This window comes from Piliocolobus tephrosceles, chromosome 11 (assembly GCF_002776525.5).
Source record: "Piliocolobus tephrosceles isolate RC106 chromosome 11, ASM277652v3, whole genome shotgun sequence".
Lineage (NCBI taxonomy): Eukaryota > Metazoa > Chordata > Mammalia > Primates > Cercopithecidae > Piliocolobus > Piliocolobus tephrosceles.
The window spans coordinates 116,491,356-116,507,980 of NC_045444.1; the positions used below are offsets into that span (position 1 = coordinate 116,491,356).

Sequence of the window (16,625 nt, forward strand, 5' to 3'; positions counted from 1 at the left end):
GGACTACAGGCGCCCGCCACCTCGCCCGGCTAGTTTTTTGTATTTTTTTTAGTAGAGACGGGGTTTCACCGTGTTAGCCAGGATGGTCTCGATCTCCTGACCTCGTGATCCGCCCGTCTCGGCCTCCCAAAGTGCTGGGATTACAGGCTTGAGCCACCGCGCCCGGCCAGTTCTTTAGTTCTTTAATTGTTTTATTGAACTTTTCTACTTATTTTTTTTTAGATGGAGTCTCACTCTGTCACTCAGGCAGGAGTGCAGCGATGCGATCCCAGCTCATGAACTGCAGCTTTGAACTCCTGGACTCAGGTAGTTCTCCCACCTCAGCCTCCAAAGTAGCTGGGACTACAGGTGCACACCACAACACCCAGCTAACTTTTTAAACTTTTTCGTAGAGACAGAGTCTCACCATGTTACCTGGGCTGGTCTCAAACTCCTGGGCTCAAGCCTCTGCCTCCCAAAGTGCTGATATTACAGGCATGAGTCACCACACCCAGCCCTCCTTCTTTCATGTTATTTATTACATCTTTTTTTGTTTGTTTTTGAGATGGAGTCTCGCTCTGTCGCCCAGGCTGGACTGCATTGGCATGATCTCGGCTCACTGCAGCCTCTGCCTCCTGGGTTCCAGCGACTCCCCTGCCTCAGCCTTCCAGGTAGCTGGGATTACAGTCACACGCCAACATGCCTGGCTATTTGTTGTATTTTTAGTAGAGATGAGGTTTCATCATGTTGACCAAGCTGGTCTTGAACTCCTGACTTCAGGTGATCCAGCCACCTTGGCCAGGGGATCCAGCCACCTCAGCCTCCCAAAGTGCTGGGATTATAGGCGTGAGCCACCACGCCCGGCTATAGTTTCATTTAAACACATCAGGATTCATTTCCCTTGGCTTTGTTATCATTCTTCCTGTGCTGGAGTATTGGTTACTTGTTCATGCAGGCTGCTTGAGGGCAGGGGCTCTGCATTAGCCTGCCTTGCTCCTATAGAGCCCCAGTCCACATTTGCTGATTGGAAAAGGACCGAGTAAAAGATTATACACTGTGAAGGCTTCATAGATAGTAATTGACCAGAATGCTGTATAAAAGGAAATAACGAGAGAGGTTCAGGACAAGTATTTGAAATTCATTGGAATATTTTGCCCTTAAATATGTTAAGAATGGGTGTGCAATTTTAATATGCACAAGAATTAACTGAGAAGCATATCTAAAAGGAAGATTTACTGGTCCCATTCCTAATTCTCCAGGTTTTAAGTAGGCCCAGGAATCTGCATTCAAAATAATTTTGGATACAAGTTTTAAATTGAAAAAGCATTATGGATATAAGAAAAAAAAAAATCAGACCTACCTTAGTCCACAGATTTTCTTTCCTGGAGCCAACAACTGCTAATGTTTTCTTATGCTTCTTTATGTTTCTTCCCAGCAATTGAAAAAAATTTTCAATTCATGTCTAAGCCTATTATATATATGAATGACTTTTTTTTTTGGTAATGAAAATATATAATTGGGGGCATATTAAACACATTGCTTTATCTTGCCTTTTTTGTTCTCTCGAGACAGAGTCTTGCTCTGTCGCCCAGGCTGGAGTGCAATGGTGCAATCCACCTCCTGGGTTCAAACGATTCTTCTGCCTCAGCCTCCTGAGTAGCTGGGATTACCGGTGCCCACCATCATGTCCAGCTAATTTTTGTATTTTTAATAGAGACGGGGTTTTGCTATGTTGCCCAGGCTGGTCTCGAACTCCTGAGCTCAAAGTGATCTGTCCCCCTTGGCCTCCCAAAGTGCTGGGATTACAGGTGTGAGCCACCACGCCCAGCCTATCTTGCTTTTTTTTTTTTTTTTTAAGCACTATATCTTCAGACTGTTTCCAAATTCTACATATAGATATGCCTTTTTTGTTTAATAATTCTACAAATTCTACTGTATTATTATAGGTCTATACTTTAAAATACTTTATACTGTACTTTAACAGTTATACTATACTTTAATGGTTATCTACTGGTAGACATTTACATTATTTCCAGTCTTTTATTTTTTCATTTTTTAAAATTTGAGACAGAGTCTTGCTCTGTTGCCAGGCTGGAGTGCAGTGGCGCAATCTCAGCTCACTGCAACCTCCACCTCCCGGGTTCAAGCGATTCCCTTGCCTCAGCCTCCCGAGTAGCTGGGACAACAGGTGCATGCCACCATGCCCCTCTAATTTTTTGTATTTTAGTAGAGACGGGGTTTCACCATATTGGCCAGGATGGTCTCGATCTCCTGATCTCATGAACCGCCTGCACCCAGCCCAGTCTTTTATATAACAAATGATAAACAAAAAATCCTTACATATTAGTCTGTGTTCATATGTAGAAAATGATGTTAGAAATGCAATTGCTGGATTCAAAGATGTGTGCATTTTAAATTTAATACTTAGACTCAGCACTTTTCACAATCATTCTAAGTGATTCTGTCCACGTGGTTTGTGAACACACCTAGAGAAATAGTTTTTCAGGGGAAAGAATGAAACAAATAATTACCACCTACATTTTAGGAGTGTTCTCTGCGAGGCCAACAAAATAGAAATGTTATACAAAAACTCACTGACCGTCTTCAAAGAGGACAACATTTATTTAGTTGTATGTAAATAAAAATTACTTGGATACATGAGGGGAAAATGATAAAGCACATGATATAAATATACAATTAACCTTTTATAATATCTTCAAAGAACGGCAAATAACAAACAGGAAATATTTGCAGTAATTCTTTACAATATTCTCTTTTACTCTGTTGTCAACATGAATACTGCAAGCAGGTCTCTTTTTTTTTTGACAATGGGAACTTCTACTCATTTGGTAGAAGTCGCCACTTTCAAAAACATAGTAATGTCTTGTTTTTCTAAGACCACCAGAGCGAGCAAAAGAACCAGCAAGTAGGCAAAGGTCAGGCGCAAAACTGCACATTTATTTTGGTAACCTAAGGTGTGCGGGAGAAGTCTGTCGGCCTCCGGCGAAGGAGGCCGGCAGAGTCCCCCCGTGGGGCTCTGGGACGGACTTCCCACAGTCCCGACATCCCGACAGGACTGCGGCTGTGAGAGGACCGCGTGGCTCAGTGGCGGAGAGTGGCTTTTCTAGGAGTGGGAGGGCAATAGGTGGGGCATGGGCGTGTCAGGGGCGTTCCGCAGGTGCGACCAGGTAAATCTTGGTCTCTTCAGATTGACGTCACCTGGCGCATGCCCAGTTGGTCTGCACCCTCCCTGGGCGCCGGCTGCATTTTCGCGCGCGGGGGAAGAGTTGGGGGCGGGGATGAAGAACCCGGAAGTGCACCGTCTTGCCTCGGTTCGTCCAAACAAGTAAGTCAACACACAACTGTACAAACTGAACGTGAGCAAGTCTAACTTAGATGTAATTAAAGTCGAGTCATTGGATAAAATGTTTATATTGATGATACACAACCAGCAGTGCAAGCATCCAAATACATTGGCTATAGCACCATTTAAAATATTTAACACTGCCTCTTGTTAATTTGATGTTGTCGGAAAATGAAAGTAATGAAGCAATGTAGTTTTTAAAACATATAACATGTGTTTCAATCTAATCATCATAATTCTATGGCAAATTACATAGAGAGAGATAGAGGAGGGAGCAATGCCTCAGCTTTAAGACTGTCTTTATCAAAATAGAGAGCTGGATTCTTTAATAGCAGCCAAAGCTGTAATGGTAACACATAGGTTGTTGTGTTGAACCAAATGGACTATGACATGCAATCTGTTGTCTATAAGAATGTGCAGGCAATTCCCGAGTCATTGGAGGTAATATTGAGTGTATATATTAACCATGTTTTTGTTTCTCCTTTCCATTAGCTGCCTTTTATTATTTTGGTGGTCCTTTCATGATACGACCCCTCCCACTAGACATCAGAGCAGGAATAATGGAGATGGAACAAAAAGAGAACTTGTCCATTGAATGCCTTGTTAACAGCTCAGAAGGGTATGGTTGAGTATAACTGAAACTGCTGGCTACAATTACGCTTGGGCTGACATTGTTTGCTTGCAATTCCTAGTAGCATTCCTGCCTCTAATTGTCAATGATAATTGAGAATGGGCTATATTCACTTTAGATAAATTTGACCTAAGACACTGGCAATGATATTCAAGGATTTGTGTGGGTGTGATGATCAAATTGTGAGTAGAAATTTAAATAGATTTAAACTATCTGTAAACAACTAAGGCAGTCGGAAATTTCAAACGATCTGGGAAGAACATTCTACAGTCTGAAAAAGTTTGGCTTAGAAAAATAGACATCTCAGATAAAGAAAGGGTATTATTAGATGTCATGGATCACAGTCATCTTCTGTATGAAATCAATCAAGAGAACTATTTTTAAAACTGTGCCACGCTCAGGCAAATGAATGGTCTATATAACAACATGAGAGTCTACAGATAGGCTATTTGTTATCACTCCTCCAATGTCAGGTGTGGCACAGACATCTACACTAAGGGCATTCCATTTATTACCCTCACATATTTTGGATTAGCAACATTCCTTGGAGATGATTTAACTATTAACTTTATTTGTCAGTTAGCAATTAGTTCTATATTACATTTTTTGGGCAGAAGAAACTCAGAAAAAATATTACAGGCCCCAGATCATGTTTATCATCTAGGAGGCCAATGATATGAATAAAAGTGCTTGAATTGTAGCCCTTTATTTAATGTTGTGCGTACAAATCCGGCTTCTGCTAAGGAAATCATTACTGTTATTTCTTTGTTAAGGTTTTATCTCAAGATTTCATTTATAACTGGATAACAGTGAATTAAGATTAATGGCAAATGTCTTCTTTTAGAGGAGGATTTATGAAGCCCGATCCCTAGCTGCAGAATTCCCTCATAAAAATACAAGCTGTGTTTCTTTAATTGTACTAAATTGTATTACCTGTGGAATTAGAGCTTGCCTTTGTTTGATGCTAGTAGATCAATAGCTCCCTGTAATAATTAATTTCTGAAATCTAGTCATATTCTTGTGCTTGAAACCCATTTATCTGGAAGCTTTCTGGAAGCACACAGATACTTCGGTTTTGTCTTACAAAGAAGTGGTTGAGTTGAAAAGCTTTTATTCCCTGTGTTTGTTTTAAAAGCTATATTTAAAAACCTAGTTCCAGTAGATGACAAGAGAATGATTTTGATAAGGGTATTTCTACCAATTATTTACTAGGCTGTCTTTGAACAACACTGTCATCTCTAGAATGTATGTAGTCCTTAATACCTTCCAGCATTGCATCTCCCCAAACAGGGAGGCAGTGCTGCTTACAAATGAGGCTGTGACAATGGCATTTACAAATGACAGTGCCAGTTACTATACAAAATGCTTTCCCACGTCCTGTCATAGGTGCCTCACAGCAACCATGTGAGGTAGGCATGAGTATTACAATGAAACCTACGCGGAACATTACATGATACTAAACATGTGCACCATCCATGTATTTTCTTCTGGATTGTTCTATAATTCGAATGCACGGCTGAATAAGTAAAAAGAGTATTCCTATCATGTAAAGCAAACCACATATGTAGAAGGAAAAATCATATTTTTGCGTGATGTCATAGATCCACCCTACAAAACAAAAAAGAATATATTCACTGTTATGGAGTTGATACAATAAAAGTCAAGACTATAAAGCAGGCATTTATTGCTGCTATAAATGTTTCTAAAATAATTTATATGTCATTTCATACCAATAAAATGTTTCATTTATCCATTTCTTTTCCTTTTTTTTGTTGTTGTTTTTTATATTTTTTGGTTCTCATTTAGCAATTTTTAAGGGTGTGCTATACACCAGCGTTCCCCGTGCCTGGGGAGGGCTGCATTCATAAAGCCATTTGGTTGCTTTGGAAGGCATTTGAAGCAATTCCTGGCTGACTCATGGGGAGAAACTTCTGGTTCACTCGAAGGCCCTCACAAGGCCAGTAGTGAAAAGCGAATCCAATGATTTTCTTTTTTCACAAGTGCAAACACAAATTTTTCTAAAACCTACAAAAATGATTCTAAAGTTTTCAGTGTGTATCAAAAGAGGCTGGGCAGAAGACATTTGATCTTTCATTCATTCTGAAGTATTTGAGGGCACACATCTGTTCTAGAAAGAATCAAAATCTTCAGGTGTTATAAAATTCACATTTATAGTCACAAAACTTTAATATTTATATTTATAAAACTCTAAGTTGCCAAAGATACTGCCATAGATGCTGACTAAATTATGTTATTTTCAAATAATAATTTAATATTATAATTTAACAGCTTAATATAATCATCTTATTAGGACATTCTGTAAAATACCACTATATTTCATGAATTCTAAGACACTGATGTGCCATTATGTTATATATCAGTAAAAAATAAATATTCTTGTGAATTCAAATATGACTCAGTATTTCCTCAGGACTTTGTAAAAGGCATTCTAATTTCAGACGTGAAATATGAGAAAAACATGTCTCAGAATCTATGAAATCTGTTTCCTATATTTCAATGATTAATTCTAAGAATGGGTCACAAGTCATGGTTCCCACATAGTCAACTACGCAAACTGAGTGGATTGAGCTACATACAAGAGTTTTATTTATGGTAAAAATGCCACATTTTCCCCTTTTAGTAAGCACATTAGCAAAGACTTAAAATATAAATGATTTAATGGCCAGGCTCAGTGACTCACACCTGTAATCCCAGCATTTTGGGAGATCAAGGCGGGCAGATCACATGAAGCCAGGAGTTCGAGACCAGCCTGGCCAACATGGCAAAACCCCCGTCTCTAAAAAATACAAAAATTAGCTGGGTGTAGTGGTGCATGTCTGTAATCCCAGCTACCCAGGAGGCTGAGGCATGAGAATTGCTTGAATCCAGGAGGCAGAGGTTGCAGAGGAGCCAAGATCGTGCACTCCAGCCTGGGCAACAGAGCAAGACTCCATCTCAAAAAATAAAATGAAATAAAAAAAATAAGATTTTATGATCAAACATAGTATTCCGTGGCCACTTTTCAGAAACATCTTTAAAAAAACTAATTGGCAAATGAGTGCATAAATGCAACTTAAACTTCTCCTATCAAGAAACAGCCACACAAAAGCAACTAGGAAAGGTGTAAACCAGTCCTTCCGACTTCCTGGTTGTTATCTGTTATCTCTTTGTTTATTGTATCTAGTGTGTGATGACTATGCCTGGATTATCTATTTACAGGGATCAGTCAAGGCATTCATAAAGAAAAACAAACAATAGCATACAAATTTATAATGCTTTTTTACAAAAGCAACAAGTTAAACGGTATGAATTTTGGATCTACTTTAAAAGGAAACCAAGTTTCTGAATTTGTTATTTTATGTAAAAAACAGAAATGAAAAAAAAATCTGACTCTTTAGAAGTGGCTCAGTAAAATGCTCTATCATCTTTTCTTAATCTATAATTGGAGACAAGAGGGACAAAAAAGATTAAACATAATCCAAAAGTAATGCTTCAGCTTCAGAATTGAATGGAAAGGCAATTGACACTGACCTACAAACAAAACACACCCAACTTCTACTCAGTGTTACCAGTTGGCAACTGTGGACAATTGTGAATTAGGACAAAATGAGCAATTCACTTGCAGATAATGCAGAGTGATCTGTATCAACAGAGTACGTGATGGGAATAACTGTAATCTACAATTTTTAAAAAATCAGTAAATACAAATGAGGTTCCCATAGTCCACTTATCTCCATATGAAAGTTGACCAGGTCATTTTAACGGCTAAATCCTCGCTTTCCACATGATCAAGTGATTGAGAGCAGGAATGATGACTCTAAGTAACAAACACCTGAATGCTTTGTTTCAAATGGCTGAAACAAGTCGAACTATTATTGCTGCCTAACATGGACCTCAGAAATGGGACAAAATCCTACGTGGCTAGAAAATTAAGCTGTATTTCATTCAGACTATTTATTTGCTTTTTGGTGGAAGTGGTTGATTATAAGCTCCAGGTTCTGTGATGTGGCCCCTGCCTAGCTTTCTCCCAGCACAAGCCATGCTGAATTTGTTAGCATCTCAAACACATTTCTCTTGGCTCTTTGAACATGTCCTGTTCCCCCTTCTGGGTGGAATTATTATTATTATTATTATTACTATTATTTGGGACATAGTCTCACTCTGTCACCCAGGCTGGAGTGCAGTGGCACAATCTTGGCTGACTGCAGCCTTCACCCCCTGGGTTGAAGAATTCTCCTGCCTCAGCCTCCTGAGTAGCTGGGATTACAGGCATGTGCCACCACGCCCGGCTAATTTTTGTATTTTTAATAGAGACAGGGTTTCCCCATGTTGGCAAGGCTGATCTCAAACTCCTGACCTCAGGTAATCCACCCACCTCAGCCTTCCAAAGTGCTGGGATTACAGGCGTGAGCCACCGCACCTGGCCAAATTCATTATTATTATTATTTTTAATGGCCCTTTTTCCTCTAAAAATATAAACATTTGTAAAAGCATCTCCACATGCCCAAGCTTCAAGTGTAACTCATGTCAGTTTTTTTTTTTAAAAAAAGCACACCCAACTTTACTGAACAATTTAACATAGCAGAAACTGTAGGAGTAGTCCTAACTTTCATGTTAAGTTAATCCCATAGGTTTTCTCCAATCTTAGGATTTATTTATAAATAACTCTGGATCCTGCCATCTCCCTTTGGTGCCTGTTTTAATATTTCTGCTAGTTTGAATTCAAACCCAGTGAGATGTAAAGCAGGTCAAGAGAGACAGGACTCTACCAGGAGCTTTGACCCTCAGCACATATTGACACAACTTTTTCAGAGAGAAGACAGTTCCCACAAGCTGCCTTCCTCATGCATCCTTCACCACCCCTCCTGGAGGTCTGACCTCAGTTCCTGGGTTTGGAACCTGGGATTCTTGGCAACCCAGGATTCTTGGCAACCCTCATCCAAGCACCAATTCAAACCTATAGCTTCAAAGTAAAATCTGGTTCCCTATTAAAGTACATTTTCTTTTCATTTGAGTCTGTCAAATAAGTAATGCTGTTTTTCTTATTAATTAAATAAGGGCCCCGGCTTTTGGTGGAGAACATTGCAAATTATTAAGGTGTTAGATTTTATGTGACTGGAAGAGATGTGTGTGGAATATTGGTCAGTCAAATCTGATGGCTGAGGTTTTGCCATATTATACACTGAAACATCTAGGAAAGTATGTACTACTATTACATAATTTTGTATTTTATTTTATTTTAATTTTGAGACAGAGTCTTGCTCTTGACATCCAGGCTGGAGTGCAGTGGCGTGATCTTGACTCACTGTAACCTCCGTCTCCCAGATTCAAGCAATTCTACTGCCTCAGCCTCTCACGTAGCTGGGATTACAGGTGCCTAATTTTTGTATTTTTGTAGAGATGAGGTTTCACCATGTTGGCCAGGCTGTCTCCAACTCCTGACCTCAGGTGATCCGCCCACCTCAGCCTCTCAAAGTGCTGGGATTACAGGCATGAGCCACCGCACCCGGCCTATATTATATCTTTAAAGGGATTGAACAAAACGCCCAACAATATTATAAATAAATTAGATCAAGAAGTCCATGCTGCTGAAGGACATGGTTGAAATGTCTGTTCAATATCTCTGATTGTACATTCTTGAAACTTTTTTTTTTTAAAAAAAGGAAATGTGAACAGTAATTTTCCTTGCAGCAAACCCAGCTAAGCAATAATTTCTAGTGCACTTCGAATTTCTAGCAAGAGTGTAATGTGGTCATTTAGTCACTCATGTTGCCAGTCGCTCTGAGCCTACAGTGCACATAAATGGTGGCTTGCATCTCATTGCAATGTTGGCTCCTTGGTCTGGAAAGTCAATAATGAAACATCATGCAGGTAGCCAACGAATGTTGTTCATCATTCCTTAGTGCATGGATTCAATGGAAGATGAAGAAACCAACAAATGCAAATAAAGAAAGTCCCCTTTAGCTTGCTGGCCTAGACAGGCACATCCGAATGTTGATTTTGGGGTTTCCATAGCACCATATGATACGCATCATAGAAGGCTCCCAACCATTAACACAACGATTTCTGTCATCCATGGTGGATCCCATTCCACTACAGAACCCACCTCTAGGGAGGAACCTCGAAGCAGTCAAGAGATAAGACCTGATGACTGAGGGGTGGGTATAACTCCCTGTCCCCTACTTGTCATTCCTCCCTCTTCCACTCAAGAAAGCTCACTAGAATGCAGATGAATGGACAGCACAGGACCACAGGGATGGGATAAGGAAACTATCCTGGCAAACTCTGGTGCTTTGACTAACATTGATTACGAGAATTACTCAGGCCACACCTCACAGTTGTGTCGTGACGCTGCCATTGAAATCTGATGGATCAAGACAAAACAACCCTAGCCTGCCCATTTGAAGAAAGTACCCCTGGATTATGCAAAGAACCATCAGTGACAGAGTCCATTTATGCGTATAATGGATCTGAAGGACCTCCAATAAGAGGGCGGAGGAGCAACTACTAGGTCCCCATACCTCCAATGGATATTTAACATCTCTAGCAGGCACCATTGGCTGACTGATTGAACTGCCAATCCCAATTCTTTTCTCCTTTCCTTCTTCTAGTACAGAGACTGGAAAGCAAAATACTCCATTCACAGCTCCCCTTGAAGCTTGAACTAGCTGTGTGATATAGTTCTGGCCAATCAGATGTAAGTGGAATTCTGATGGGACTGAGCCTTTCCCCACTTCCTTCTCCCTGCTATAAATGATGATGCAGTGACTGGAGATACAGCAACCATTATGTCACCATGAGGCAGTTAATATGAGGAAAGGGCTAACAGGATCTCTGAGACATTGCCCCAACACCCTCCAGTCCCTGAACTCTGTATTTCTGGTTATGTGACAGAAATATGCTTAAACCATCATTGTCAGGACGTTATAATCAAATGCATTCTGACCTGACAGAGAATTTTACATAATGAGATCAGTGAGCAATTTTAGACCTTTCAACTGCCAATATAGTTTGCTCCGTTGCTGTAGCCATTTTTACTTAAAAATGCTGCATCTGCATCTCTGTGCACAGGCAGACACCAGGAGCAGCTTGCTCCAGGAGGAGCCCTATATGTAGCCCTGGGGATTCCTAAGGGGACTCTTGTACCTTAAACCTTTAGTCAGCCGACTGCCGGTGTTGTCTGCTGCATAGGCAAAAATCTATGATTTCTTGTACTTTAGATTTCAAGGGGATTTAAAAGCGTGTTTGTTGGCACAAGCTCTCTGCCAGTGGGGGTCTTAAGGGAGGAGGTGACTTTATGACTTATAGAAAGACTGGGAAAAAAGGGGCAGGGAGGGCTTTGTCCTGTACCCATGGGATTCCTTCACCCACTGGGGAGAGATACTCCGGCCAGAGGATATGAGAATAAAGAGCCTGTAGGGCCCAGACAGGAGGGTGCTTGGGGGTGGCTGGGGGAGGGGACATCTGAACAGGTGAGGCTCCACTGGGTTAGCTCGAGGCTCTGCACAAAACCTCTAGCAGCTCTGACAATCACTACCAGCCCTGGCTGGCTGGCTGAGGGCCACCACCAGAGAGCACCTTTGTATTGGCATTCTTCCCCAGCCTTTGCCATGCTATGCAGACTCCTATCTCCAGTTCTTGGAGAGAAGATAGACCTTGTTATCTTCACCCAGCAGCTGGTGTCTTGGGGCATGAGTCTACCTGCCCAAACCTGACTTGCCTTTCCACAAAGGCACTGGCCCAGACACAAGATTCCCTGATGCCCAAGGCTTCTGGTATGCCCGAATACCAAGTTCTCTGGTGAATTTGCCTCTTGTAAATGAAGGGAATACATGACAGAGATCGTATCCTAGATGTTGCCAGCTAGTGGCCTTCAGGCCTGTGGTAGGCAGAATGCTCCTATCCCTAATTTCTCGACCCCATGAATATGTGACCTAATTAGGGCAAAAGGGACATTGCAGGCGTGATTAATTCAGGACCCGGGCTGGGGAGATGATCCTGGATCATCTCCCCAGGTGAGCCCAGTGTAATCATAGGCACCCTTATAAGTGAAAGGAGGTGGCCGGGCATGGTGGCTCACGCCTGTAATCCCAGCACTTCAGGGGGCCGAGGTGGGAGGGATCGCAAGGTCAGGAGTTCGAGACCAGCCTGGCCAATATGGTGAAACCCCATCTCTACTAAAAATACAAAAAAATTTAGCCAGGCGTGGTGGCGCATGCCTGTAATCCCAACTACTCAGGGGGCTGAGGCAGGAGACTTGCTTGAACCCAGAAGGTGGAGGTTGCAGTGAGCTGAGATCATGCCACTGCACTCCAGCTTGGGTGACAGAGGGAGATTCCGTCTCAAAAAAAAAAAAAAAAAAAAAAAAAGTGAAAGGAGGTGGCAGGAAGTTCGAATCAGAGAGAGGTGGGAAGACATTACACTGTTGGCTTAGAAGATGGAGCAAGAGGGTACATGCCAAAGAATGAAAGTGGCCTCCAGATGCTGGAAAAGACAAGGAAACAAATTCCCCCCTAAAGCCTCAAGAAGGAATTCAGCTCTGCTGACATCCAGAACAGTAAGATAATAAATCTGTATTTGTGTGTGTGTGTGTGTGTGTGTGTGCGTGCTTGTGTGTATGCATGCATGTGTGTGTGTCTGTGTGGAGATGGGGTCTCACTTGGCCAGGCTGGTCTCGAACTCCTGGGTTCAAGTGATCCTCCTGCCTCGGCCTCCCAAAGTACTGGAATTACAGGTGTGAGCTACCACGTCTGGCCAATCTGTATTGTTTTAAGCCACCATAAGTTTCTGGCAACTTATTACAGCAACAATAGGAAGCGAAGGTAGGGCTGGATTGAGTCCATGGATGTGTTTTGTCACCTGCCACATGGTGTTTTGGAAATCTGTTAGTGCTACCTAATAGTACAGATTCTTAGCTTCCCTTTGGGGAGAAACAACACCCAGAAGATCTGGCAACAATTCTCAGTATTTCTTGGTGACAGAAATCAGCTGGAACTGCCCAGAGGCCACCTTCTTCAAATGGGTAAGGAGCCCAGCAGTATTCCATCAACCCATCCGCTTTATTTCCTCACTCTACCAGCCTGACTGCCTTATCATGTGGATAGGATCAAAAGTTCATCTACATTTCATCTACATTCTACATAAAAGAATGGCCTTGGCTGGGCACGGTGGCTCACGCCTGTAATCCCAGCACTTTGGGAGGCCGAGGTGGGTGGATCACTTGAGGTCAGAAGTTCGAGGCCAGCCTGGCCAACATGGTGAAACCCCATCTCTACCAAAAACATAAAAAATTAGCCGGGCATGGTGGTGTGCACCTGTAATTCCAGCTACTTGGGAGGCTGAGGCAGGAGAATCGCTTGGACCTGGGAGGCAGAGGTTGCAGTGAGCTGAGATAGCACCACTGCACTCCAGTTGGGGCGATAGAGCAAGACTCCATCTCAAAAAAAAAAGAAAAGAAAAAAAGAAAAGAAAAGAAAGAATAGCCTTTAACTTGCTCAAATGTATAAATCAGAAATTAGGGGGCAGGAATGGGAAGATAAAAGGAGCATGTGCACAAATGGAAACCTCCTTCTTATCTTGGACTTTATAACGGAACACACCATATCCACATGCACTCTGAGCTCTTAAAACCTCACACAGTTTACCTGCAAAAGGTGGTCCCAGCAACGCAGAGATGCCATTAGCACAGATGATGATGCCGTAGGCATTGGCCAGGTGTTCAATGCCAACCAAGTCTTCAGTCACTACAGGCATTAGGGAGAAATAACCACTGGAAAACCCTATCAGTGCGCAGATGACCGCCAGGCCAGCGTACGTGTGCATCAGCGGCAGAATAAAAATACTGAGGACAAGGGTGAAGTTGGCCAACAGGAAGACGTTCCAAACACTGATGCAAGGTAAGTCGGCTATGACGCCCAGGATCACTTTTCCGAAGATGTGAACTATTGCTATAATTGACGTCAGAGGGAAAATGTCGTTTTGCTCCGATAAGTTATACAAATTGACGATTTCTGGGAGGTGAATGAAGGGGATGACAAAGCTGCTGTATGCAAACAAAGCCCAGAAAATAAAGGCTACAAACATTCGATTGGTAAATAGAGAGGCTGTCCCAAAGTAGCCCGAGTACCAGTCCTCGAAGCCCTTCCTGACTCTCATGGTGAGCCAGCTGACCGTCTTCAGAATCCGGAGAGCCCACATATTCTTCCTGTGCCCGGCCCGATCGGGGCACTCCTGGGCTTGCAGGTCGCCGAGGGTCTCCTCGTTCCCGGGCCCACCATCCTTCTCTTCTGTTCTTCCCTGCTGTCCAGCTGACTTCACAGATTCCGTGGAGTGCGCCGGCAGGACGCGCAGATCTTTCTCTCCTGGGTCGTTTGGGTTTCTCCCAGGAGAGAGGGGCCTCATGAGCGCCCCACACACACACAGGTTTAAGGAAACGGCACCTTGGATCAGCATGGCATTCCTCCAGCCGTACTCTGCGCACAGGTACTTCAGCAGCACAGTCATCAGGAACGTACCGAATCCGGTTCCCGTGGTGCTGAGGCCCTGGGCGAGGGCGCGTCTCTTCTGGAAATACCTGCCCACCATGACCACCGCTGGCAGGTAGGCCATCCCGCTGCCCAGGCCTGCACAGGCCGACAGGGGAAGAAAAGACACGGTGCAACGTCAGTGGCCATATCCAGAATTTGCAGCAAAGATCACTTGCATTTCCTTAATTAGCATCTATTTACGCTTGTTTATTTCTGACAAAGCTGTAACAGTGATTATTTAAAAAGCAGCCCCCAGGGATAAGCGGCAGAAAGACCATCCAGCCAAGCAGGTTTCTAGCCCGCCATTTTTCCCAACAGGCTTTGCGGCACAAGTTCCTCCAATAACAAAATGGAGCCGCATTCTCACATCAGAAAAATATAAGCTTCAGGCAGGCAAGACAATGTATTTTCACCACTGGTATGCCCAGGACTGCCCAGAACAGACAGCATGTGTTTAGCAAGTTGCTGGGAGAATGAATGGCTTCTCTGAGGATCTCTGCCGTCTTAAGCCTCCCCTGATTGCACTATGTGTCCAGAGACCCCAACCTGGCTCCTTAGTCTCAGCAAAAGGAGTGTTTATTTCCTCACCTATAACACAAAAACCCCAGTGCTAGCCCTATTCATTGGACGATTATAGGGAAGAGTTTCTAATGTACTCAGGGAAAATATCTGACTTTTTTTTTCTTTGAGACAGGGACTCACTCTGTTGCCCAGGCTGGAATGCAGTGGTGCAATCACAGCTCATGGCATCCTCGAACTCCGCAGGCTCAGATGATCCTCCCATCTCAGTCTCCCAAGTAGCTGGGACTCTCACCGCGTGTGGCTAATTTTTGTGTTTTTTGTAGACACGTGGTTTCACCATGTTGCCCAAGCTGGTCTCAAACACCTTGGCTCATGCGATTCACCTGCTTTGGACTCTCAACGTGCTGGGATTACAGGTGTGAGCCACCGCTCCTGGCCAACATCTGACACTTTTAAAGAACCGTTTTCACCAGAGGAATGTGTTCTAGTGATCTATTGCACAATATGGTGACTGTACTTAGTCATAATGTATTGTATATTTTTCAAATTGCTAAATGTAGATTTTCAGTGTTCTCATCACAAGCATGTGAGGTGATGGATATGTCAATTAGCCTTATTCAATCATTCTACAATATATACATGTATCAGAACATCACATTTGACTCCACAAATATTTACCATCGTCAATTATGACTAAAATAGAAATACTAAAAATGTATTATGTATAATGAGGGAAAAAAAGAACTGTTATCAGGTCCTTCAATCAATGGTTTTTAAACTATGCTTCAGAGGATACAGAAGTGCTTTATGTGTGTATGTGTATAGATATATATTATAAGAAGCAACTTGGGATTTATATGGACAGTAGGTTATTATGTTCACTTTCTCCTCCTATCAAAAGATACATACTTGAACTTATATGTTTTTTATATATGTGTGTGTGTGTATATATATATATAAAATCACATTGACCTATTAGCTAACATTTACTGAGCACTTTGCTTAGTGCTTTATACAAATTATGTCATTTAGTGGTTTCAACAACCATGTAAACTAAGCTCTTCATTATACCCATTTTGCAGATAAGGAAACTGAGGTGTAAGTAGGTTAAATAACTTGCCCAAAGTCACACAGATAATAGCAATGAAAAAAGAAAAGCCAGAATTCCAAGCTAACTTTTAACTCTTATGCTAACACATTCATTGTAGCTCTGTACTCAAAAAGAATGTCAAACTGGGCCTGGCACGGTGGCTCAAGCCTGTAATCCCAGCACTTTGGGAGGCCGAGACGGGCGGATCACGAGGTCAGGAGATGGAGACCATCCTGGCTAACCCGGTGAAACCCCGTTTCTACTAAAAAATACAAAAAACTAGCTGGGCGAGGTGGCGGGCGCCTGTAGTCCCAGCTACTCGGGAGGCTGAGGCAGGAGAATGGCGTAAACCCCGGAGGCAGAGCTTGCAGTGAGCTGAGATCCAGCCACTGCTCTCCAACCTGGGCGACAGAGCGAGACTCCACCTCAAAAAAAAAAAAAAAAAAGAATGTCAAACTGGAGATTCAGTTTATTTAAAATGCAATTGTACAAGTAATTACTCATCTGTGTGAA

The 16,625-nt window shown here is 42.5% G+C and overlaps 1 protein-coding gene across 3 annotated transcripts in view; it reads right to left on the reverse strand.

Moving 5' to 3' along the window:
- Positions 1-2,574: 2,574 nt before the first annotated feature.
- The window catches only part of SLC16A14 (solute carrier family 16 member 14), a 36,185-nt gene continuing 22,134 nt past the window's right edge, over positions 2,575-16,625 (reverse strand). For all 3 annotated transcript variants that reach the window (XM_023193928.2, XM_023193929.2, XM_023193930.2), the window contains 2 exons: positions 13,619-14,596; positions 2,575-5,582 (listed from right to left, as the gene is read on the reverse strand). In XM_023193928.2, coding sequence (XP_023049696.1) covers positions 5,431-5,582; positions 13,619-14,596 — 1,130 coding nt within the window. In that variant the 3' untranslated portion in view covers positions 2,575-5,430. The remainder of the gene's footprint in view (positions 5,583-13,618; positions 14,597-16,625) is intronic.